Source organism: Boleophthalmus pectinirostris, unplaced genomic scaffold (assembly GCF_026225935.1).
Source record: "Boleophthalmus pectinirostris isolate CB_2022bp ecotype Guang Dong unplaced genomic scaffold, ASM2622593v1 HiC_scaffold_9, whole genome shotgun sequence".
Taxonomy (NCBI): domain Eukaryota; kingdom Metazoa; phylum Chordata; class Actinopteri; order Gobiiformes; family Gobiidae; genus Boleophthalmus; species Boleophthalmus pectinirostris.
In genome coordinates this window covers 8,743,758-8,770,138 of record NW_026571541.1, presented here as the reverse complement: position 1 = coordinate 8,770,138, position 26,381 = coordinate 8,743,758, and the positions used below count along the sequence as shown (strand labels likewise).

Below are 26,381 nucleotides of genomic sequence, written 5' to 3'. Positions count from 1 at the left end.
TCACAATACAACTACTAAAAAACATCGAAAACAGTAAAATATTCAAGTTCATTAACAACAACAAATGTAGATGTCATTTAGGGGGGTGCAAAAATAGTGAAATATCCATATATTGTGTCGTTTAATGTGATGATCCAGTATCAATATCATGAGCTGCTGTATCGATATATCGCAAAAGTATTTTTTGGTATGTTTTACTAAATTATTTTGTTACAGAGCTACAATTTTGTTGCTTGTTTAGAGGAAGGAAACTCGTTTATGCAACACATTTGACATTTTCACTGTTTTGATGACTAAAAATGGGTGTGTTTAATATTAACTTTGCACAAAAAGTGGTTTAATAAAGACTTTTAGTATCACAGCCATGATTTAGCCTTTATTTTGTATTGAACCATATTGAATCGATTTGAAATATATCGTATTGAATCAAATTGAAAGTGCCTGTGTATTGAAGTATGTATCATAACGTGACCTGTGTATCGAGATGTATCGTATCATGAACTGTGTATCGAAGTATGTATCGTATCATGGCCTGTGTATTGAAGTATGTATCATATCGTGGCCTGTGTATCGAAGTATGTATCGTATCATGAACTGTGTATCGAAGTATGTATCGTATCATGAACTGTGTATCGAAGTATGTATCGTATCATGAACTGTGTATCGAAGTATGTATCGTATCATGAACTGTGTATCGAAGTATGTATCGTATCATGAACCGTGTATCGAAGTATGTATCGTATCATGAACTGTGTATTGAAGTATATATCATGTTGTGGCCTGTGTATCGAAGTATGTATCATATTGTGGCCTGTGTATCGAAGTATGTATCGTATCGTAGCCTGTGTATCGAGGTATATATTGTATCAGAAACTTCTTAATGATACCCAGCCCTAATGTCATTTGATAAAAGGCAGTGAAAAAACAAGACGTTTTCATAAGTGATTTGAAACAAAACTGAAATTCACACACCAACACAAACAAAAGGATTGCAAGTATTTCAGAGTATGTTGTAGACATCTGAATATTCCATGAAAACACAGAGAATTTTCTATCATTTTCATAATTGTAGCCTTTGAAAGTTTGAAAATAGGGCATCTAATTTCAATGTCAGTGTAACTTTCAAATAAGGGTGATATTTCTGAAATTTTGTAGTTAATTTCAGTTTCATTTGACAGACAAAACATACAAAAATCATCATGGTATTTGCACAAACTTACTATATCAAAATGCAATAAAAAAAAGTATAAAATTTTATCAGTTTTGATTTCCACATAATATGATTTTTGTTACATATTAGTTACATATTAATTGTGGAGCAGCCAATAATATCCTAATGAAAACGTAGACATACATAAAGCGATGTAAACAATATAAAACTGCCAGAATGTCAATTTTAAACAAAAACATTGCAGTGTAAGTTTCAAATAAGTGTATAAAAGTGATATTTATGAACTTTTGGGGTTAATTTGACAGACAAAACATACAAAAAACATTATAGTATTTCCACAAACATAGTGTAAATCTTAAAAATATACCAAAATGGGATAAAAAAAAGTAAAATTTCATCAGTTTTGAAAACATACTGTAAATAATAGGGTTAAGCTGTCAATGTTATGTGGAAATAGTCATATAAGCATAAATAATAGATAGGAAAAGTGAAAAGACAGCTCAATATTCCATTTTTGAAGAGTTTAAAAAAATGTTTTACATCCATTATAATAAGATTTTCGCAATACCTGGAAATATTTCTGTTTTAGTCTCCTGTACTCTTACTCTATACATCACCCTAACCGCCTATAAGCTGTAAGAAATCTTGTCCAGACATACATTTACTTATAGCTTTTATCACTGCACTGTCTCATGTTACAAAGCATTGAGATGTAATTGCGCGCTAATTCTCGACACGCAGACTCTCCATTGGCCAAACACACACACACACACACAGACACACACACACACACGCATACACAAAGACCAGACTTCCAGCTCTCTACATAATAAAATCTGCTCAGAATTTGATGTCCAGCAGCCCAGAAGTCAAAGCCTCTGTCGTGTAAACCGCTAATTACGTTTCGGTATTAACGTTTTGTCATTTATTATGGGTGTCCAGTGTATCCATGGCAACTAATATTTGTTTTTTTCAACAAAAAGGTGAAACATTTCAGTAGGGTAATGTTTATAGTTTTAAAAATGCTGAATGTTGCCAAAAAGTGAGTAAAACAGATTAACATTTTAGCTTTAAAGTCTTACAATAAGTGAACAAAATGCAAAATTGAAATTACAGGTACACAAATTAGATCCAAAAACAGCAAAGGAACCATCAGTCACTCTATTTTTTATATGATTGTAAGAAAATCTGAAGTTACACTGACAAATTTTGGATGTTTTGTCGTCCAAATGTGAACTCTCATCTCTTTCTTGTTGTGTTTCAGTATGAAGATCTGGTACACTACTCCGGGGCAGAGGGCATGGCGGTGGGGGGGTACGGGGACGACCTCAGGGGACTGCCTCCACCCCAGTACGGAGCTCCCATCCCAGACTCACTCAAGCACCACAAGGACCAGATCTATGGGTAAGCGAGCACGGGCGAAGGTTTAACAAAGCGATAGACGAGAAAAGTGAAAGTGTAAGTAAAAGTAACGATAGTCATTTGTTGTTTTGGATAGAGTCGATTTTCAGCAAGAAATATTTTTGTGAAGGCTGATGTTTTCTCAGATTTGAAATAAATTTGGAATAAAACACAAAACAAAACTTGTCTAAGCGGAATAATTTGATTCCCATTCAAAAATAAATTTAAAAAATCTAGTCTATTTATGCAAACCGATGCTGAAACCCATTTTTTTTCACTGTAAATTCACAAATGTTCATGAAATTACAAAGATAGTTTCACTTTTAAAAATACAAGAAACATTTTTTTTAATGACTATATCTTAATGGTTTAGTTTTAATTACTACTTAATTAAGAGGTTAGGAATCTTGGTATTAATGAAGTAAGCCTCAATCATTCTTAAACTGTATTTGTACATTATAATTTTTTCTTTGTTCGCACTTTTCTATGGATAAACAGTGGTAGAACGTAACAAAGTAAAAGTATTAAAGTACTGTAATGATTTTAGGTATCTGTACTTCACTTAAGTACATTTTAAGTTGATACATTTACTTTTACTTCACTACATTTGAAAGCAGGTATCTGTACTTTCTACTCCACTACATTTTTGAACTGGACTGAAAAGTACAAGTATTTTTTTATGATAGTTTGAGACCTGCTGAAAAGACCGATGGTTTATTTTTAGGACACTGAGTAAGCAAAAAAATACAAAAAAAAAAAAAAACAACTAGAAAAAAACTTGATTCAATGGTTTTTGTTGAACCAAATTCAGAACAAACCTGTATCAAAATCTATTCATTTGAAACATTATTACACTGCAAAAAACAAAATCTAGTCAAGTTCAGATGACTTGAATTAAGAAAGTTTGATCATGATCTGAGTAAATTTCACTTGAAAAGTAAAATGATCTGCCAGTGGAATAAGACGTTTTGTACTTAAAAAATAAAAGTACATCTTGCTACACTTAAAATAAGAAAACAAACAACTTTTTGCACTTAAAATAAAAAAACAAAATGGAATGTTGCTTGAATTAAGAAAAACACACTTACTCAGCTGGCAGATAATTTGACGTGTCAAGTTGAATCGACTCAAAGTAAAATGTTTTAAATTTAAGTCATTTTAACTTGCGTAGATATTGTTTTTTCCAGTGTAGATCTCAAAATCTGTGTGAAATACTTTTACTTTTTACTCTTACAGCACATTTTTAAACAAGTACTACTTACTAATACTTTAACTTAGATTTCACTTTTACTGGAGTAATTTTTGATCTAGTATCTGGACTTCTACTTAAGTAACAAAACAGAGAACTTCTTCCACCACTGTGACTACTTAAAATTAGAAAGTTGTTTTCTGAAATTCTCCTTTGCCATGAATCATACCTGGACGACTAAAGAATTTCACAAACCTCTTTCTGAAATGCAGTAAAAGTACTCCTAACCTACCTTAAAACATATACACAAACATCGCAGATTTAAAGTCCTTAATTACAATAAACCCCCTGCTAATGATTTCTTGATGCAGTTCTGAAATGTGCCTAAGCCTCGTGTGTGTTGTCAGATTGTCTTACACTTGTATTTGAACACTGTGAATGCTGCTCTATGTCAGAAATGTGCAGTTGTCCGCACTAAAGTTACTGTCTGAAAGTTTATCCCTCGTGCTCTCTGTCAACTGCCAGCCTGTTTATGTCAGCTATGTTAACTGCTTCTATATGAGTGCGACTACAACACGCAGCACGGCTTTGCTCTTTACTAATACACTTGAAATCAAATCTATTTTTTATACATTTTTATAATTTATAGACCAGATTTTCACAAGTAGTTTTAAACAAGCGAACCTTCTCGACGTATACATATGACCACGTATATTTTTATGCTTTTATTGTGATGTGTGAGCTTCTGGGTCCAAATAATTTCCCTTTTGCATCAATAAAGTTTGTCTAAGTCTAAGTACTGGCAGTTTTTTAATGATATTTGGACATTTAAGCTGTAATCAAGCAGTATCTTTATAGCATTTGGTTTAATTCTGCCCACAAAACCATGCATTATCTTGAGTATTTTGCTTTCAGAGAGCTCTACACAGCTGCCTATGTACCAAAAAATACACAGAAATTCTTTAAAAAAATGCAATTTGAAATGGTGCTGTTATCAAATCATGAAGTCTGTAATAATTTAGTTTTGGGCCTCTGTTGTACTTGTCTCTATAAATGTTCTCAAATGTATATAAAATTCTTGTATTATGTTCAGTTAACACTTCAGTCTTCTCTCAAATGTTAGTGCTCCTATAGTTTTTATAATGTCCACAGAGAACACAATTCTACTTTTTAAACATGTATTGTATCTTTGTCTATTTTAAACCAAAAAATTGCAGTGTAACTTTCAAATAAGGATATAAAAGTGATATTTCTGAACTTTTGTGGTGAATTTCTGTTTCCTTTGACAGACAAAACATACAAAAATCATTAAGGTATTTTCACGAAGTTACTGTAAATATTAAAAATATATCAAAATTCTATTAAAAAAGTTAAATTTCATTGGTTTTGTTTTTTGTTGTTTAATATGGAAATTCTAGCAGCCAATAGTATCCTAATGAAAAAAGTAGGTGATGTAAACAATATGAAACTGCCAAAATGTCCATTTTAAACATAAAAAAATTGCAATGTAACTTTCAAATAAGAGTACAAAAGTGATATTTATGAACATTTGTGGTTAATTTATATTTCATTTGACAGACAAAACATAAAAATCATTATGGTATTTTCACCAATATACTTAAAAATATATCAAAATGCGATAAAAAAGTAAAATTTCATTGGTTTTGTTTAAACATGGAAATTCTACAGTTACATATTTATTTTGGAGCAGCCAATACTGTCCTAATGAAAAAGTAGATATATATAAGACCCTGTAAACAATATAAAACTGTCAAAATGTCCATTTTAAACAAAAAATTGCAGTTTAACTTTCAAATAAGGGTAAAAAAGTGATATTTATGAACTATTTTGGTTAATTGCTGTTTCATTTGAGACAAAACATGCAGAAAACATTATAGTATTTTCGCAAACATACTGTAAATCTTAAAAATACATCAAGATGCAATAAAAAAAAAGTACAATTTCATCAGTTTTGAAAACATACAGTAAATAATAGGGTTAAAAATAAGTATTCTAATGTATTTTAATCTTAAAAAAATATTTTGGAGCAGCCAATAAATAATATCCAAATGAAAAAGTACATATATAAAGCAATGTAAACAATATAAAACTTAACAGAGTCCAAGAAAAAGCACATTTGTATCACATATTTATAAAAAAAAAAGTTGTAAAAATGATAAATGAAATGAATTTGATTGAAAACTAACAGTACTATTTGTGATGTATTTACTGTAACATTTATTTCCCTCAAAAATACACATTATTTTACAACTGCAGTGTATTGAAAAAGTAATAACGATAGTATTTTGGGCACATTAGAGTACTTGAATATATTTTCCTCAGCTATACCGTCTAACTTTGTGTGTGTACGTCTGTGTGTTGTTCGCAGTCACCCGCTGTTCCCACTACTGGCCTTAGTCTTTGAGAAGTGTGAGCTCGCCACCTGCTCGCCCCGTGACTCCGCCTCCTCCCTCTCAGGCTCCTCCCACATGCCCGGAATGACCAATCACAGCGACGTCTGCTCCTCGGAATCCTTCAACGACGACATCGCCGCCTTCGCTAAACAGGTGAGTGACAGCTGAGTCAGCCAATCACAGAACAGAGCAGAGATTTATGGGAGTTCTGAATGTGTTTTTTTTTTTTTTTTTTTTTTTTTTTTTTTTTTATGTAATGGTTGATTTATGTTTTGTAGATTCGCTCCGAGAAGCCGATTTTCTCCTCCAACCCTGAGCTGGATAATCTGGTAAGAAGACTATGAGTCACTATAATTTTATGTGTTTTTTTAAAGCTGCATTGTGTAACTTTTCCGGTGGAGGGTCTGTCAAATGCTTTTCTCCATGAAGATCAGTTGTTTCACAGTATGGCATTAAACCTTAAGATCTTAACAGAGACTAAACCAAACCAAGTTACAGGTCAGATCTGTGGAGAGGCGACCCCGCTCACAGTCAAAATGCCTGTTTTTCTAAGTATTTTTGAGCTGTAAAACCACCTGTAATTGAATAAATGTAAAGTAGAACTGTTTAATGTCATACTGTGGAACATTCTAGACAGATAAATAACATATCCATAGAAACAAACAGGTGATGGATCCCCCAACCAAAAAGTTACACAGTCCACTTTTAATGTTTAGTATGAATTATGAATATGTAATTTTTCTTTTCTTACTAGATGATCCAAGCGATTCAGGTTTTACGATTTCATCTGCTGGAGTTGGAGAAGGTGAGTTCTATATACTTTTTTCAATCTTTTGTTGGTATCACTACACAAAATAAGCAGTAAAAATATTTGAAATCTGTCGTTGATATTTGGAATTTCATTTGAATTAATAAAAGTCTGAAGATGCAGATGTAACAACACTATATATACTGCTATAACTACTGTCTTTGTTTTTTTGTATGAAGGAACCTAACTAGACAACAGAATGATTCACACAGACATTCATAACTTCTATTATCATAATTTGGAAGTTTTCCCATCTAAATTACCATGTATTATTAAACGTTTTCATCTATCTTCTTGTCTAATATTCCATGCCTTTGTGTTTCTTTTGTAGGTCCATGATTTGTGCGATAACTTCTGTCACCGGTACATCACGTGTCTGAAGGGGAAGATGCCCACAGACCTGGTCCTGGACGAGCGAGAGGGGGGCTCCAAGTCTGACATGGAGGACTTTGGAGGCTCCTGTACCAACCTCTCAGATCAGGTCAGTCCCAAGCCCACATAACACAACAGCCCCCGTGGATAGTACAATAATTATAGATTTATTTTTTATAGTCTTGTAATGATGTTATGGAGATTTTTTAAAGGTGCACTATGTAACTTTTTGGCTAGAGGTCCATCACGCCTTAGTTAGTTTCTATGGAGATGTCATTCTTCTGCTTGGATTGTTTCACAATATGACAATAAACAGCTCTACTTTACATTTATTCAATTACAGGTGGTTTTATAGCTCAACAATACCTAGAAAAACAGGCATTCTGACTGTGAGCAGGATCGCCTCTCCACAGATGTGACCTGTAACTGTGTCTGGTTTGGTCTCCATGGAAGATAGAAAGATTTTATACCATACTCTCCATGCAAAAAAGCTTTTGATAGACTATCCATCAGAAAAGTTACACAACGCGCCTTTGAATAAATATCCAGCAAAATCTATCTAAAATCTAAAGAGACCAAACCCTGACTCTCATAAAATAGTTATTTAAAATGTCATCAGCCCTAAATGGAAGCGATATTAAACTTTGTGCAAGATTTTAAAAGCCCAGTAATCAGAAATATTCAGAAAAAATAAAATGTGAAACTTCTCGCTGGCAATCGCAACAGTTTAGTCGACCTACATTTGATCTTATGTTTTCATCTTAAATTACACTGATGGAAATAGCACTGGGTGATAGGATTTATTTTATATATTTTCAAATTGTGCTTATTTTGACAGTGCAACAGTCGCTCAGATGGTCAGAACATTTTTCCACTGATCAGAAGGTTGACGGTTCAAAAAAAAAAAAAAAAAGAAACAGAAAACACACACCAAAATTCTTGCAGAGGTGCAGATGCAAGGAGCAGCGAGATAAAAGTGAAAAAATGAAAGCACACTCAGATGGCCGATGTCCAAAAGTTCCGTCGAAAAAAGCCTTCGTCAGATATTTTTCTTGCTTTGGACCACAGTACACACAGTTAAAAAACAAAAAAAAAAAAAAAAAAACATGATTGGCTGAGCTATCAAATCCACTGACCCACACGTTGGTGGTGTGATTCCGACTCCCACAGATGAATGCTGTTGTTGTGTCCTTGGGCAAGACACTTAACCCACCTCGGCCCTAGTGTCTACGTACACTGGTGTATGAAAGTGCTTTCATACACCAGTGCTAGCTAAAGCGCTAAAATAAAAAAAATTAAAAAATAAAATAAAATAAAAAAAATTGACCATAGTTTTCTTTTGTCATATTGATTTATCAACATACTCTGAACTTGACTGACTGAATTAAAAAGAACAGACCACTGACAATTAGAAATGTGTGAATCTTGATTAAAATTTCACTAATTGCACAACCCTTGACATAAATATATTGTTCCAGATTTAGTTTTAAGTAAAATAGGTTCTGTATTCACCAATATATTAACCGTAAGCCAATCAAAAACATAAAACTACCACCTAAACAGCAAATTCTTCCATATCTCTCACCTTCCCCCACCCGAGTCTCACATTACAAGCCTGTAAAAAACAAAAACACAGTGTTACCTCTGTCGTTTTCATTTGGCGTGTGCCTCTGTCCCTGTAGGGGGCCTCTTGGTTACGCGAACCGGACGAGTGTGCCACGACTCCACTGGGGACCCCGGGCACCTGTGGCCTGCCCTCCCAAAGCACAGGGGACAACGGCAGTGACACAGGTAAACACACACCGCTTATTAAGGACTTAATGTGGGGAAAAACAGTGCTTCTCAAAGTGGGAGGTGGGGACGGATGATGGTACACAAGTGTCTCAGAACCCAGGAGAGTTTTGCAGAAGCTCTGGTTTAGTTGAACTGCAGTTATTTTTCTCTTTCTCAGGTTGGAGTTTCTGAAAACAACCTGAGATAACTTTTCCTTTCCTCCTCTTTGATGGCATTTAATGAAACTTAAAATCTGCTGAAGTTATGTAGAGGTTTCAGAAACAGATTTTAAATGCAAGTATAGTCCCTAGTTTGGTGAAAATTCTCCAGCAAGCTTTACGTAGTTAAAAAAACAACAAAAAAACACTACTTTTGTTTACTTTTCTAAAATGGGCTGTGGTCGTATATTATTAACTTGAATTTACCAATGTGTAAAATAAGTTAAAGGTGTATTGTGTAACTTTTCAGGTTGAGGGTCCACTAGTGCTTTGCCTGTAATGTCCCGCAATATGGTATTAAAATGATATAAGATTCATTTATTCAATTATGGGTGTTTTTGTTGCTAAAAAATACCTTAAAAAACTTCAATTCTTTCTGTGAGTGGGGTCGCCTCTTCACAGATCTGACCTGTAAATTGATCTGGTGGCGTCTCCTGCTTGTTTCTAAGGAGATCGAAAAGTTTAATGCCATCATTTGGAATATTGGAGGAGGTTTAAGGTTTACCCAGTGTAGGACAAGTCTGTAATGAATTTGCATCTTCATAAATGCTAAGTTAAAGTTAAATTTTTTATTGTGTGTTTAGGTGATGGTCTGGACGGAGCGGTGGCCTCTCCGAGCACAGGAGACGACGATGACTCTGACAGAGACCGACGAAACAACAAGAAGAGAGGCATCTTCCCCAAAGTGGCCACAAACATCATGAGAGCTTGGCTTTTCCAGCATCTGTCGGTAAGAAAACTCGTCAAAATCTTATATCCGTTTGTCATTTGTTTGTTATTAGGAAACTATTTCAGCTGTTTTTTGTTTTTACTTTTATTTATAATATTTAAAACAGTTAATAACGCAAAAACATTTAAGATCAGGGGATGGTAATAATAATGAAAATCAAAATAACAAAGTGAGTATCCATTTCTGAGTCACTGAGTTTCCCAATCTTTCATTGTTTGGTAACTGGTGAGCTAAAAAGTAAAAGGAGCTGCTTAGACACTAGTGTTGATGAAGAAGAGGGGATGAAGAGCCTTAGGTGGCTAATGATTTTTCTTCTGCGGTGTAGAAAGGACAGAGGTGGATTGCAAAATGTATTCATAGGTTTCAGCTTCCTGTTATAGGCAGCATTTTGAGGACTTTTTATCATTCAAAAGATAGAATATTTCGCTGTAAATTGTTCATTTTTATTTATTTATTTATTTTTATCATTTTGGGAGCTGAAAAGGCAGAATGATGAAGGGGAGAGAGATTGCATTTATATGAGGAACTTGAGAGAGGACTGGTTTAGGATCAGTGCTAGAAGGAGGTGACTGGAGACAGCATTACAATAATAAATAGGGATGTAACGATATCCAAATCTCTTGATACGATATTTTCACGATATGTATCTCACGGTCCGATATTTATTGCGATATTTTGTAGAGGCTAACAAAACTTTTTCCACTGAAATTGCTTAAAAATAAGATTTAAAAGTGCTTAGAACAGTTATTTCTAAATCACTGAATCAGAGCAAAGGATCATGGTCTATGTAGTTCCTTCAGTTTTTTTAACTGTTGCTGCACCATAACTATTCATTTAAGCAAAGAAACTTGTAATTCGATATATTGTGATGGCCCACGATATTATTGTGAGAACTTTGACGATACAATATCACGATATTTTGGTTATTGTTACATCCCTAATAATAAACACAGTACATAGATCAAACATGTCCAACTTAGACTTTGGTTTTGACCTGTTTTGACCTAGTTTACCTGCTGTTTTAGTCTAGGTTTAGTCTTGAAATAAATTCATTATTTAAAGGTGCACAAGGTAAGTTTTTGTTTGGGGGTCCGTCACCTGCTTGTTTCTATGGATATGTCATTGCTCTGCCTGGAATATTCCACAGTATGACATTAAACAGTTCTACCTTATCTTTATTCAATTACAGGTGAATTTCTAGCTCAAACCTACCTAAAAAATACACATTCTGACTGTGAGCGGGGTCGCCTTTCCACAGATCTGACCTGTAACTTGGTCTGGTTTGGTCTCCATGAAGATAGAAAGGTTTAATACTAGGGATGTAACGATATCCAAATCTCTTGGTACGATATTATCATGATAGTCATCTCAAGGTACGATATTTATGGAGGACACTTTTTTTGCTTTTAAAACACCTTGACAAGATTTTGGTGCAAAGTATTACTGTCGGAATCCCAAGAATTCAAGTAAAAAACATATTTCTTCATATTGTCTGCGCTGAAATGAATCATGGGATATGTAGTTCCAAATGTTTATTAGCTGTTCCTACTAAAGAACAATCCATTTAAGCAAAGGAACTTAATGTGACAGCTCTCGATATTATTTTGAGAATTCTGACGATACGATATCATAATATTTCAGTTATTGTTACATCCCTATTTAATGCCATACTGTGAAACATTCCAGACAAAGCAATAACATCTCCAAGAAGAAAAGCATTTGACGGACACTCCACTAGAAAAGTTACACAATGCACCTTTAAGTATCAGATTTAATTTAATAGTGACAGGCAAACGACAGCAGGGGACTAATGCACTAATTATGATCAATCGCAAATATAATAGGCCGGAATAGTTATCAATTATAAACTCTGTCTCGTAAAAACTTAAGTGCTCTCCTTTATTTCCACACAAAGCTCAATAAAATATATTTTTGCAATAATTAACACTTGGTCCAAACAATGAAACCTTGTGCAGAGCAGCGTAAAATGGAGTAATGAGTTGAATAGGCTTTAGTGCAAGGCCAAACCCCATTGACTATAACAGGCAGAGAGAGGGCCCTGGGTTTATAATGGAGGTCAATTAAATTAAATGGGAAATAGTGGGATTAAGCGATGATATGAATATGTTGAGTATTGAGGAAGTGGCGGCGATGGACGGAGTAATTGTGGGTGCGGTGATTAGATCGGTAATTAGCGATGAAATGAGGCAGGTCAAATGTTTCTGCACTGCAATAATTACAATATGAGTGTGGGAACTGGCAGGGTGCAGGCTCAGAGCAGGGGATGGGGAGCTTTTCAATTCATAAAGCAATCAGTATTCACTTTTTGGAGTCCACAAACAAAATCATTGGTAATTTGGGCTGGGGTGTTGGCGATATTGGTAGAACTGAGTATCGAAATCAAGGGTGTCCAAACTAACTTGCTGCTGAATTGGCCCAAATGATCATGGATAGGCAGTACTTTTTACTTCATATTCAAGTATCTCTGTCACTGCAGCCTCAATAACATCTCATTGCATTGTAATACAGGCCTACATTATTTTATTAAAGGTGCTGTAGCTCTGTCGAACGTATAAAATGCATCTATCGGAAAATTTTACTCTATTGACCACCTGTCAGCGGCCCTCCACTACCAATATGTTTCTCGGCACAGTTATGTGAAAAAATTATCCTTGGATGATGGAAAATTATGCTGCAACTCTTACAATTTTTTCCAGTTCTTTTTTGCAAATATTTAAAGCAGTTCTATTGCATATTTCCGACAACGTCACCTCTCATTCTCTCATGTTTTCTAACGTGTAAGTCAGTGGATTTGTTTGTGTTATTAAGTCATTTTAGATGAATATTATGATTTAAAACATCCAAATTATAACAAGGGCCTGACCGATATATTGGTGGTTATTATTGGCCGATATGGGCACTTGGAGACATATCGGCTATCGGCCTAAATCGTGCCGATATGGGCTGATAGTCCACGTGGGCGTATTATACCTTGTTATGAAGCTTAGACGCTCTATATTATATCCATTTAATCCAATTTGCAGACAGATACATGTACTAATATGTGGCGCCTCATCAATATTTATCTGCAGAGTAATTTGTCTGTGTGCGTGATGCCGTACTGCCCCTGTGCGCTTGTTTACAAGATCCATGTGCTCAACACTGAGGCGCTGCTTTAAGTGCTCTTGTGTCTGATCCACAATACTGACTGACTATAAATAAATTAACTTCAGCGCAGTTTAGGCCAGCAACAAAATTACTGCTTGTTTTTATCAAATTTATTTGTGAAGACTTGTGATCTGAGAGGTGCCTGTATGAGTGATGAGTGTTTTGGTTCTTTCTCATTGGTTAGCGTTTATCTGCTGTAGCTACCACATAAACAGCCTGTTTTCTCTGACACCGGCCTAGTGTAAAGTGACCATAGTGGCTGTATATATGTTTTTGGACCTGCATTCATATTTAATGAGCTATGAACAGAGGTGTGAATGATCAGCATTTACGCATATCATTAATTACCGTGGCATGCACACATTTACCGGCTAATAGCGGAAGTTTACTTACTTGAATGTGATGCAAAAATGCCATTAGGTCGACCTTTAAATATGACATAAAGAGGCAAAATAACAGTAAATGTAAACAAATCCAATTTAAAATCCACTTATAATCACTTGAAGATTTACAGTGAATTTTTACATCACAAAACATATCAGCTTTTATATCGGCTATCGGCATCTTCAACTCCCATTTTATCAGTATCATATTGGTGGCAAAAAAATCCATATCGGTCAGGCCCTAATTATAACATAATGTCCTGCCGGTGTTGTAGTTTATATCTATATAGCGGACATAAGCAAGTGCATTGTAAGCATGATAAAAATGGTAATGTGTTATTTATATGTATGTGCTATGTGTTCACCATTTTAACCTCTATATGAGAAATAATTTTTTGCAATAACCAAGAGCAAATTGGCTTAATTTAATAGTAATTTCTAGGAGTGGTAAGATCTCATGCTGCACGATCTCGCGAGACAAAATTGCCACAAGATTGTGCACAAAAGAGAAAAATGAGCGAGATTTTTTGGATGTGTTTACATTTGGATGGGACAAAAATGGGTTACATGTTGTTGAGTTGCATCTCTTACAGTTCCAAAAAGCACTATTGGAATGGAAACAAAACTATGAAATCACATAAAGTAAAAATTGTGAGGCAAAATTGGAAATTGAATCATAAAATTTATATATTAGGAATTATGTTAAAATCTCATCTTGTCTCATTCTTGTGGACCAAATCTCGTATCTCGTCTCGACCTGAGGAAATGGTGTCTTGTCTTGAAAAAAAAAACAGCAAATTTTCTTTCAAATCCACAGACATACACACACAAAAGAGCTGTGTAAGTGAACATGTTGTATTCTTGTTTTCCAGCACCCTTATCCCTCAGAGGAGCAGAAGAAGCAGCTCTCCCAGGACACGGGGCTGACCATCCTACAGGTCAACAACTGGTCAGTACCACCCCCGATCAATAATCAATACACTAATACTCTGCCTTATCAATATTCAGTTAGGGGTCAGGGTAAATGTGATCCATCAACTTTCTAATTAACGCCACGCCACGTCAATACTAAACTGGTACAAGCCACGATCACAAAAATGAACAGCGAGATTATTTTCAATTTGTACAAGGATCTGCCACCTGTTTGTCTCCATGGAAATGTTATTGCTTTGTCTAGAACATTCCACAGTATCAAGCAGGTTACATCACTATGCAACATTACAATTCAGATCTGTGGACAGCGCGCCTATTCGCAGAAGAAATTATTGTATTTTTGAGCAATAGAAACACACGTAAAGAATAAATGCTAGATGGATACAGTATGTTTTAAGTCACCATGAAACATTCCAGGCAAAGCAATCACATCTCCATGGAGACAAGCAGGTAGAGGACCAACTCATGTATCATTCGTTCATTCGTTTTTCAATATAAACCCAAAAATAAGAAAACAAAAAAATAACTGTTTTCTTCATTATTTGTCTCCAAAACCAAAATGAAAAAATGGACAATGGCCGTTTCCTGTTTCCGTGACTTAAACTGCAATGCTGGACTTTTGCACCCCATATGGACTGAACCAGGACTGAAACAGGACTGAACCAGGACTAAACCAGGACTAAACCGTTTTCAGTCCTGGTCTGGTCCCAGTCTCAGTCCCGGTCTGGTCCTGGTCTGGTCTCTGACTCAGTCCCAGTCTCAATCCCGGTCTCAGTCCCAGTCTCAGTCCCGGTCTCAGTCCCGGTCTGGTCCCAGTGTGGTCCCGATCTGGTCCCGGTCTGGTCTCGGTCTCAATCCCAGTCTGGTTCCGGTCTCAGTCCCGGTCTGGTCCTGGTCTGGTCCCGGTCTCAGTCCCGGTCTGGTCCCAGTCTCAGTCCTGGTTTCAGTTCTGGTCTGGTGCCGGTCTCAGTCCTGGTCTGGTCCCAGTGTCAATCCCGGTCTGGTCCCGGTCTGGTCTCGGTCTCAATCCCGGTTTGGTCCCGGTCTGGTCCTGGTCTGGTCCCAGTCTCTGTCCCAGTCTGAGTCCTGGTCTCAGTTCTGCCGGTCTCAGTCCTGGTCTGGTCCCAGTCTCAGTCCCGGTCTCAGTCCTGGTCCTGTTACCGGTCTAATGAAGAGAACAGTTATTTTTTCATTTTCTTATTTTTGGTTTTATATTGAAAAATGAGTTAACGAATGATACACGGATTAGGACCCTCCACCAGAAAAGTTACGCAATGCACCTTTAAGTATCATATAAGATGCAATTTGTAATCTTAAACTCTTAAACGTTTCTACAAGATTATAATCCATTTTACGACAGGACAAAAGGGGGAAGGGTACATTCGTCAGGGTCACAATTTAAAAGAAATCAATTTGCTCTCGGCTCATAAACCAGAATAGCAAATCAATAGCCAATAATCAAATTATCTTAACAGCCAAATGGACTGTTCGTGCTCTTGCTTAAATAGGCAGAAATTATACACCTTCACATAAATCATTTACAAGTCTGCTAATTTATTTCAGTGATCCAATTCAAAGTGAAAAATGTTGTACAAGCCGTAGTATTGCTTTTAAACCTATCCAGGCGAGGTGATGCCAATCAGATTATATGTGGTTTACAGATCTGATCTGTGGAAAGCAGATCTTGCACACTATAAAAATGCTATACAAATTTCTGTAATTGAAGAAATACAAAATAGACAAGTTTAATACTATACTGTGGGGCCAAGCAATAACAACTCCTTGGAGACAACCAAATTCCAGACACCAGAGAAGTTACATAGTGCTCCTTTACGTCTTGGTTTAGTCCGATTTTAGTACTGGTTGTTCAGTTCTAGTTAAGACCTGGTTTTAATCTTGTTTTATTTTAGTTTCTGTTTCATCCTAGCCAGGCTGGCGCCACCTAGTGCCTCCTTTCAATTTCATTTCTCCCCAATGACTAGGTCAGGAATCGGAATACACTAGACGGTTCCCAAAACCCCCGAAGTGCGAGTCCGGGTAGTGGCCCATCAGTGAAGAACCATACATTCTTTGTTGGTGACGATTCCCGAGATTGAGGATTTAAAGCTTGAACAAATGTTTGGTGAATGTTTGGTGAATTTTATCAAGGAGAAAGACATTATTGCCCTTCTTCCTACAGGATATGGCGCATTACATATGTCATGACCAAATAGCAGCGATTGGTTAAATGAAAAAAAGTACCTGCCTACCGTCGAGCAAACAAATTTAACTCTGCAAGGTCAGACGGTTTCTACAAAGTGAAACCGGCTGATGAATCTGACTAGTTTCGTCCTGTATTTGAACTGAAATAATAATCCTTAACCGTCCCACATGACTCAAATTCACCAAAATGTACCTTTACTTTCCTTTACTGTGTTCATTATATTCTGATTTTCAAATAAGTCTCCTCACAGTTTGGTGTAATATCAGCCCAAACCACGCTGTTGCTGTGAGGCGATGCAGATCAGTTAGCAGGGCCGTATTGATCGGCACCGTGGCCCTATAGTGATTTACTCGGGCCCCTCACAGGGTTAAGTGCTTGTAAAAAGGGAAAAGGTTAATAGTCTGCTGCTCAGCCTGGTTCTCCATTATACTGTGGCCTTGTACGCCTCGCTCTCTCTCCCTCTCTTTGTCTCTTTCTCTTTTTCCCACTTTGTCTTTCTCTGTTTATCTTTCTCTCTACCCCTCATCCTCTTTCTTTTTTCCTTTCTCTCTCTCCTTCTCTCTACCCTGCTCCGCTCTTTCTGTCTTTTTCCTTCTCTTTTTCTCTCTTCCTCCCCCTCTCTTTTTTCTTTTTCTCTCTCTTCCTTTCTCTCTCTTTCTCCCCATTTCGTCTCCCTACCACATCTCTTTCCCTCTCTCTTTTTCTCTACCTTCTCCATCATTATCTCTTTCTCTCTCACACGCTCTTTCATCTGTCTATTTCTCACTGTGCTTTTCTTTATGTGTCTGATGCAGGTTCATCAACGCCAGGAGGAGAATAGTGCAGCCCATGATCGACCAATCAAATCGCTCAGGTTGGTGTATGGCCTTTTTATGTCATGGCCAATACGGCATGCAGTTACACTATATACTTACAATATAGGTATACAATACGATCAATTTTTATTTTTACTGTAAATATATTGATACGTTTACTGTGTCAATTAGCTTCAATTTCAAATAGGACTCTAAAATATAATACTCATAATAATTTTTTGAACATTATTTATGTCGTAGGTCAAGGAGGCCCATACAGCCCAGAGGGAGCAGCTCTCGGAGGGTATGGTCTGGACGGACAGGCTCATCTCGGGCTCAGAACAGCAGGTATGTACCCATCTATAATCTTTACCCCATTATAAAGGCATCAGTGTACCCATCTATATCCTTTACTCCATTATAAAGATATGAGTGTACCCAGCTATATCCTTTGTCCCATTATAAAGACATAGGTGTACATGGCTATACCCTTTACCCCATTATAAAGACATAAGTGTACCCAGTCTATACCCTTTACCACATTATAAAGCCTTGAGTGTACCCATTCTCCACCCTTTATCCCATTATAAAGACATCAGTGTACCCAGACTATACCCTTTATCTCATTATAAAGTGCTCAGTGTACCCAGTCTATACCCTTTGCCCCATTATAAAGATATCCATGTACACAGTTTATGCCCTTTACCCCATTATAAAGACATCATTGTACCCTGGCTATACCCTTTACCCATTATAAAGACATAAGTGTACCCAGCTATACCCTTTGTCCCATTATAAAAACATCAGTGTACCCGTCTATACCCTTTACCTCATTATAAAGACATAAGTGTACCCGGCTATACCCTTTACCTCATTATAAAGACATAAGTGTACCCGGCTATACCCTTTGCCCCATTATAAATACATCGATATACCCCGCTATTCCCTTTACCCCATTATAAAACCCTCAGTGTATGCAGTCTATACCCTTTACCCCATTATAAAGACATCCATGTACCCAGCTATTCTCTTTACCCCATTATGGAGGCATCCATGTACCTGGTCTGAACCCTTTAACCCTTTATAAAGCCCTCAATGTAGCCGGTCTATACCCTTTACCCCATTATAGAGACATCAAATATACAGCAGCAGGTCAAACTGCTGGTGAAAGCTGCTTAATGCAGAAAAGGCAAAGTAAGGAGTGCATTAGAGTGGTCACAGCCTGAGCTCCTCTTAAATGTTTAAACAGGCACTTCGACTCTGCTATTTTTGTTTGCTATATTAAACATATTAATGAAAAATTAAGCAATCGCCGTGGTAACAGAGAGGGAACTTTTCAAGCAATACTCAAATCTAGAGCAAAAAGCAGAGTTACATACACAGTCATTATTCGGAAGCGATTCCCGAAACATTAATTTATGTCCTGTGAATGTGACTTTTTAGTATCGATATCAGCTCAAATGTGTATCAAGTTTCTATACTACCTTTAGTATCAATTAGTATCTGATTTTCGATACTTTGACAACCCTACAGTCTTCTAACACTCTCCCTTGTCCCGTCTTGTCCCTCAGGTCTCCAGGGCATGTCCTCTCTTCAAGGCGAATACCCTGGCGCTCTCCTGTCCCAGCCCGGGTACCCCCCTCACCCAGGCCCCTCCCTCCACGCGTACCCCAGCGCCCACCCGCACCCCGCCATGCTCCTGCACCCGCCCCCACATGCCCACCCAGCCGAACCGCTACTGGCACAAGGACTGGACATACATGCACACTAGCTGCAGGCCAGAGTGGGACATATAGACTGATGTATGCCTGAGAATGCACAGACGGACTATGGAAATATATTCTGTGCTTTGCGTGAGTGGAGTATGTGTAACGACGCATACAATATTTAAAGAGAAGAAAATACACAAAGTTTACATTCCCCACTTAAAGACCTCAATGTAGCCTCCCTGCTTCACTGTATGGGCCAGAGCAGTGGTTCTCGAACTGTGGGTACTTCCTGTTCAAATCAGGTTTTAGTACTGTTTTAGTATTGCTTACATTCAAAGGAGTATGTCACCGCTAAGACCTGGTTTGGTCCTGGTTTAGTCCTGGTTCAATCTGGATTTTGACCTCAAATAGACCTAGTTTATGATGGGTTAGTCCAGGAGTAGATATAGGTCAAGATCTGGTTTAGGGTGACTCCAGATCATTTTCCAAGCTTTGATTGGTTTAGTTCTGGTACAGACATGGGTGCCCTTTCACCCATTGACAATAATGCATTTTAAGGCTACGTCCACATGACAACGCTACTGGATTTTTGGTGGGTTGAAAAAAAAAAAAAACGTGTCCACACACCTGTTAGATCAATAAATATTCACGTCCAGACGACAACGGAGCACTGAGTGAAAACGATGTAATACATCTGTCACACCTGTATGTGGTGCTGTAAACAATGATATTTAATAATATATTATTATAATATATTATATTATAAATAATATAATATTTAATAATGCAGATCTCATCACCATTTTTTTTTTTTTTTTTTAAGGTAATTTAGCCTATTTTAGATATATCCCATAAATATAGCCATTTTGTTTTGCAAAAGCTAAACATAAGTTTTCGTTTTTAGCCATAAGATTTGGATGAGAATTATTAGAATAACTTGGTCTCAAAATCCAACAGTTTAATTACTTGTGTGTAATCTTTGTTATTAATCCGTGTGTGTGATTTGTGGTGCATGTTGTTCGCTTTAGCCCTAACAGCGTGTCTCGGTTGCTGGGTGACAGGAGCGGCTTTGTAGGCTACACCTGTCCCATTTTGGCAACGGTCTTGTGGTCCGCGCGGGCTAGTTTGAGGGCTCCAATGGGGTTGTGACAAAGGCCAAAACGAATACAAACTTCTCCGTTTCAACCAAAAAATGTTGTCATGTGGACAGGCCCTAAGTCTATTGTAGTCCTCGCCTTGGAATTAAAAGAGCAATATGTAACATTTATGCTGGAAGATCTGTCACCTGATTGTCTTTATCTAGGATGTTCCACTGGCATTGGCATATCTAACTCCATGGACACGAGGCAAGTGATGTCATCGGACAAAGTTACAAGTCCGATGTGTAGAGAGATGTTTTGAAGTTATTATTTTTGCAATAAAACATGCAAAGAAGATATGTTTAATACCATACACTGGAACATTTTAGGCAAAGCAGCAGCATCGCAATGAAAACAAGCAAGTGGTTGATCCTCCATGAGAAAAGTTGCGCAGTAAACATTTGAGTTAAAGACAATATTGGTGAAACATTTGTTTGGAAATCCCAACATTTCAGGGATGTTACTTGGTCTGAAACCGTTTGAGAACCACTGGTCTGGTCCTGTCCCAGTCTGGACCCACAGGTTTAAGCCATACCTCTTTTACTCTAGAGTCAAGTGCTTCCTCCTCTCCAAATATGTCCACTGTGCCCTGTGGGAGAGACCTATGCTTTAAACTACACTTCCCATCATGCCTCTGGAGATGACCGACCACAGATGGAGTCTTTGCTGGATTTTTGGACCAGACTTGAACCTGTGAACACTTCGCCTTCTTCGCCACTTCCTGTCTTCCTCCACATTTTACTGTCGAAGCTATAAACGTGCATCAACTGCTGTTTGTATTAAGGCGAGACACTACAGGAGAATTTGACAACTTTTTTTTTTACAAATATAAAATTTAAAACAAAAACAGAGAGGAATGTTTTGTACTTTTTGTTTCATTAAATCAGATAAAACAGTAACTTTGAGAAGCACAGTCACAGACATCATTAAAGATGCTGTACCTGATTTAAAAAAAGATCTAAAGTTACTCCTCTCGTTTCATAACTTTTAAAGTTTTGTCATCACGGTAAAGCGAACATTTTTTGCTCAAATACATCGGAAAAAAAAAATCAGGTACAGCGCCTTTACATAGAATTCTTTATCAAGGAGTTTGGTGTTTACAGGCCTAAGCTGACAAAAATGTATCGCAATAAACATTTAAAACATCATCAACTGCCCCCGACCTTTAAAAAAATCTTCCGCAGTGTCTCGCCTTAGATTTTCTTCCATCCGTTTTTCTATATTACTCTGATCACGTCGTGCTCTTCCTTCTAGCATGTGGCTACTCTACACTATGAATGATTTCCAGTCTGCCTCTCTCACTGACCTCCTTAAGATGCCACTGTCGGCGTCCCTCCTCCAAACACATGCAACGTGAGCTAGATAAGCCATTTCAGTTGTTCACGAGCTGTTGGATTCTGTAGCGTTTCTCGTTGTTTTTCGTCCGAGAGAGAGGAGCTGAGTGCAGCCAAAGGACGTGTTCAACTTTCGGCTCCTCTCTGCTCTGTTTAAGACTCCGCTAAAGCATTTCTGAATGATTATTAAGGGAAATACAGTTATGGTTAAAGTATTAAAATGTTTTTTATATAACACCTGTCTCCGTTTGTCACTATCTGCACAATTCACAGTTTTATGATGATTATAAAGCATGCATTTTTAAAAACATGTTTTCTCTTTGCTAAATTAAAGAGTATCAAAGTTGTACTTAAGTAAAAGTACAGTTACATGGTTAAAAACCTACTCAGTTATACAAACAAGTACAGCTGACAAATCTGTAGTTAAATAAAAAGTATGTATGAAAAATATATGCAAATAAGTAGTTACCAGTTACACTTGAATGTCATTTTTTGTAGCATTATAAATCACCCTCTTATTAATTTAACGGTTTAACGATGAAAAAAGTTGTTTAAATTTTAATCCACATATTCTCAAAGCAGAGGCGGCGCTACCATTAGGCAACAGTAGGCAGCTGCCTAGGGCCCCGGACCTGGAGGGGAGGGGCCCCTAACCAATATCTCTCAGTGCCACTAATGGACAAGGACTCAGAGCAATTAAATTTTCTCTCAGTATGACATTAAATGAGAGTAGTTTACTTTTAAACAAGAAAACACCATCAAAATAGTATCTGATTGTCAAATCTATCAAATCTGTCAAAGCATTCCCCCCTTTCACGTTAGAATGGACGAGTCTGCTTGACCCTGATTTGAACATAATCATATGTAATAATGTAAACAAAAATGTAATTGTAATAGCAAAAAAAAAAAAAAAAAAAAAAAAAATAATAATAATAATAATAATAAAAGTACTTTTAGTTCTGGTTTTCCAGTAGGCTCCCTACAGTAACTAATCCAATCTACCCCAATTCAAGTAGAGATATGCATGTCTCAAGAACAATAAAAGAAGATGACATGTTTGTCCAAAAACTTTTTCAGGCAAGTCCTTCTAGCAGCAAAACTTCCAGGACTGAACCAGAACTGAACCAGGACTAAACCAGGACTGAACCAGGACTGAACCAGGACTGAACCAGAACTAAACCAGGACTGAACCAGGACTGAACCAGAACTAAACCAGGACTGAACCAGGACTGAACCAGGACTGAACCAGGACTAAACCAGGACTGAACCAGGACTGAACCAGAACTAAACCAGGACTGAACCAGGACTGAACCAGGACTGAACCAGAACTAAACCAGGACTGAACCAGGACTCAATCAGGACTGAACCAGGACTGAACCAGAACTAAACCAGGACTGAACCAGGACTGAACCAGAACTAAAGCAGGACTAAAGCCGAATTAAAGCAGGACTAAACCAGGTCCGGGACCAGACCGGAACCAGACTGGGACTGAGACCAGGACTGAGACCGGGACCAGACCAGGACTGAAAACGGTTCAGTCCTGGTTTAGTCCTGGTTCAGTCTGTTATCTGTTTTTTCCATTATTCATTTAAACACAACATCGAAAACTGAAAAAATTAATCGTTATCTGTTTTTTTATTTTGGTTTTGGAGACAAATAATGAAGAAAATATTTGTTTTAAAATTTTCTTATTTTTGGTTTTATATTGAAAAAACAACTGAACAAATGACACACAGATTACAAGTGTTATTTTGTTGGCTACAATGACGTCAGTTGCAAAGTATCAATAATGTCAAATCTAACAAATTACAATTATAGCTCAATTACATGTACAAATTTAAAAATCTACAAAAAATGAATCACTTTCCACCGCTTCCTTACAGATTCTACAGCACAAAACATTCTAGGCTTCACTTTCTCTGAGTTGTAGTTGGTGTTGCTGCGTTGCATTGAGTCACTTATTACAGTTTATGTAGCGTTAAGAACATTAAGCTGAATATTTGAAGAAGGGCTGACCTTATGGCACATTAAAAGCCATCGGTTTACTTAATGTTAATGTGAAATGTGCATTAGGGGCCACTGACCTTAAGTAATATGATCAAGTAAGTTTTAATTGAAATGTTTATTGGCTATACCAGAAAACCTTCAATGTTTTAAGTGTAAAATGTTTAAAGAAAAGCAATCTCCAAAGGAATAAAAGTACATTCATTTACACAAGTTTTAGTCGTAGATTCATGCTTTTAATGTACTTTTAAAGTGGTTTGGACGATCAAAGTCGCTGTGAAAGCAACAGTGAGCCAAGTCCAAAATGGGCTGGTAATGAGGATACTAATAAATCAATGACAAAAGTGTTTACTTACTTGTTTACGTTTGCAAATGAACTCTCAAGTTGGTCGATATATGGGTTTCAGCTTCCTGTTTTATAAGCAAGGGTTTCTTTTAAATTGTTTATCACCATGGCAACAGTCCGTTCTCATCATTTTGAAGCCCCATAGCCGAAGCTCGTACGATGTTGCTGAGCACAGAGAATAGAAAGGAATGTGTGTGGAGCTTTACAAAAATTGTTCCCCAAATGTTTTGCTTTTTGCCTGAGATTTTCTTTTAATTTACAGATAATTGACAGAATTTGTAACATTTGTCTTTTACTTTACACAGTTACATTTTTATTTATTATTTACAAAGTAGGTAAACATCCCTGATCCAGCAAAAAGTTATGTTTTTACCAGCTGACTTTTTGCTTTTTGTCCTGCGATTTTTACATTTCCAAACAGTAAACAGCAGTTTGAAACACACCTTGTATGTCTATATTTTTACAAAGTAAATTTCCCTAATCCTACAAAAAGTAATTTATTCCTCAAAACATTTTTGCTCCTCTCCTGAATTTTGTTACATTTCCAAACAGACATAATTTGCAACATTCACCTTGTACTTTACACAGTTTCAAGTTTTATCTTTTCTTTTCACAGCCAAAACTTCTTCAATCCTATAAAAATTTTGTTTTGTTTCATCTGTTTTTTTGTCCTATGATTTTTTTAATTTCCAGATTTGACACATTTGCATCGTACTAACAGAATTTGTGAGATCTTGTACTTTACACTTTCTTTTGTACTTTCATGTTTTATTTTTGTTTTTCATTCACAAAGTAGTCATAATTTCCCCAATCCTACAGGAAAATTTGGTTTTCTTCACCCTTTTTTTTTGTACTGTGATTTTTTAATTTCCAAATTTTCAGCATTTGCCTTTATGTAAATTTCAAAACAGACAGAATTTGCTTTATAGTTTCATGTCTTATTTATTTTTTTCTTTTCACAAAGTATAAACTTACCTAATAGCACAGAATTTTTTTTATCAATTTTTTTTGTCCAGTGATTTTTTTTATTTCCAAATTTGCATAATTTTCCTTGTAGTTAAATTTCAAAACAAACAGACAACAGTTTGCAACATTTTCCTTATACTTAACAATTTAATTAATTTTTTTCATTCACAAAGTAGCCAAAACTTCCCTAATCCTACAGAAATTTAGTTTTTTTCACTCAATATTTTTTGTCCAATGATTTTTTAATTGCCAGATTTGTAACCCATTTCCTTGTTCTTCACCCAATTTCATGTTTTATTTATTTTTCCTTCCACAAAGTAGCCAAAACTCCCCTAATCCTACACAAACTCGTGCTTAAAGTCAGTGGGAGCTTAAGTATTAGAGGCCCATGTGCGCTCGGGACAAAGAGAAATGAAAAGTGTGGTGATGCGGGGTCAGGCCACAGTCCCAGGGAGAAAAGCCATATCCTGTTGACCTCCGTGCGAACTCTGCCCTCTGACCCCTGGAGCTCGGGGTCAGCAGGGGGCAGGAGAAGGGCCCAGGGGGGGTATTTAGGCTCTTACCAGGGCATGTTGTTGATGTGGGATTAGGACGGAGCAGATAACACCGCTAAAAGGTTAAGGAGAAGGAAAGCAGATCAGCCAAAGAAAAGGGATGTGTTTTGTCAAGAAAACACCGCATGATTAAAAAAATAAAGTGCGTTTACTAAAAATATGACCCACTTTTGACCCTTTGTGTGTTTAAAAAAGTGAAAGAACAGTCTTGACTTGAGTCTTGAGAATTTTGCAGACAGTAATTTTGGAAGAATCTCTGAAATGTGTATAAGATCTCTGCCAAGACACTAGACACATCAAGCCAATTAAGAAAACCTTATATGAGCTGTATGCTTTTCTAAGTTGACTAATAATAATAATAAAAAAGTATTTTCATATGTAGCATGAACATGTACAAATGAATGCACTCATTCATTCATTCAAAAATTAAAATGCATTTCAACATTGTTTCACTGGTTACCAATTGTACTGTATAAGCACATGTAAGGGCTGTATTTGCAGAAAGTAGTAGTAGTCGTGGTAGTAGTGGTAGTAGTAGTAGTAGTAATAGTAGTAGTGGTAGTAGTAGTAGTGGTAGTAGTAGTAGTAGTGGTAGTAGTAGTAGTAGTAGTAGTAGTAGTAGTGGTAGTAGTAGTAGTAGTAGTAGTAGTAGTAGTAGTAGCAGCAGTAGCAGTAGTAGTAGTAGTGGTGCTAGTAGTAGTAGTAGTGGTAGTAGTAGTGGTAGTAGTAATGTAGTAGTGGTAGTAGTGGTACTAGTAGTAGTAGTAATGGT

The 26,381-nt window shown here is 36.7% G+C and overlaps 1 protein-coding gene across 1 annotated transcript in view; it reads left to right on the top strand.

Annotated features, from left to right (window-relative positions):
• Positions 1 to 20,702, top strand: part of meis3 (myeloid ecotropic viral integration site 3) — a 29,474-nt gene extending 8,772 nt beyond the window's left edge. Inside the window, exons 3-13 of the mRNA XM_055148032.1 lie at positions 2,436 to 2,575; positions 6,151 to 6,328; positions 6,454 to 6,504; positions 6,930 to 6,980; positions 7,315 to 7,464; positions 9,038 to 9,146; positions 9,931 to 10,076; positions 14,500 to 14,576; positions 17,558 to 17,616; positions 17,819 to 17,905; positions 19,129 to 20,702. Of these exons, the coding sequence (XP_055004007.1) occupies positions 2,436 to 2,575; positions 6,151 to 6,328; positions 6,454 to 6,504; positions 6,930 to 6,980; positions 7,315 to 7,464; positions 9,038 to 9,146; positions 9,931 to 10,076; positions 14,500 to 14,576; positions 17,558 to 17,616; positions 17,819 to 17,905; positions 19,129 to 19,328 (1,248 nt within the window). The 3' untranslated portion in view covers positions 19,329 to 20,702. The remainder of the gene's footprint in view (positions 1 to 2,435; positions 2,576 to 6,150; positions 6,329 to 6,453; positions 6,505 to 6,929; positions 6,981 to 7,314; positions 7,465 to 9,037; positions 9,147 to 9,930; positions 10,077 to 14,499; positions 14,577 to 17,557; positions 17,617 to 17,818; positions 17,906 to 19,128) is intronic.
• Positions 20,703 to 26,381: the final 5,679 nt, after the last annotated feature.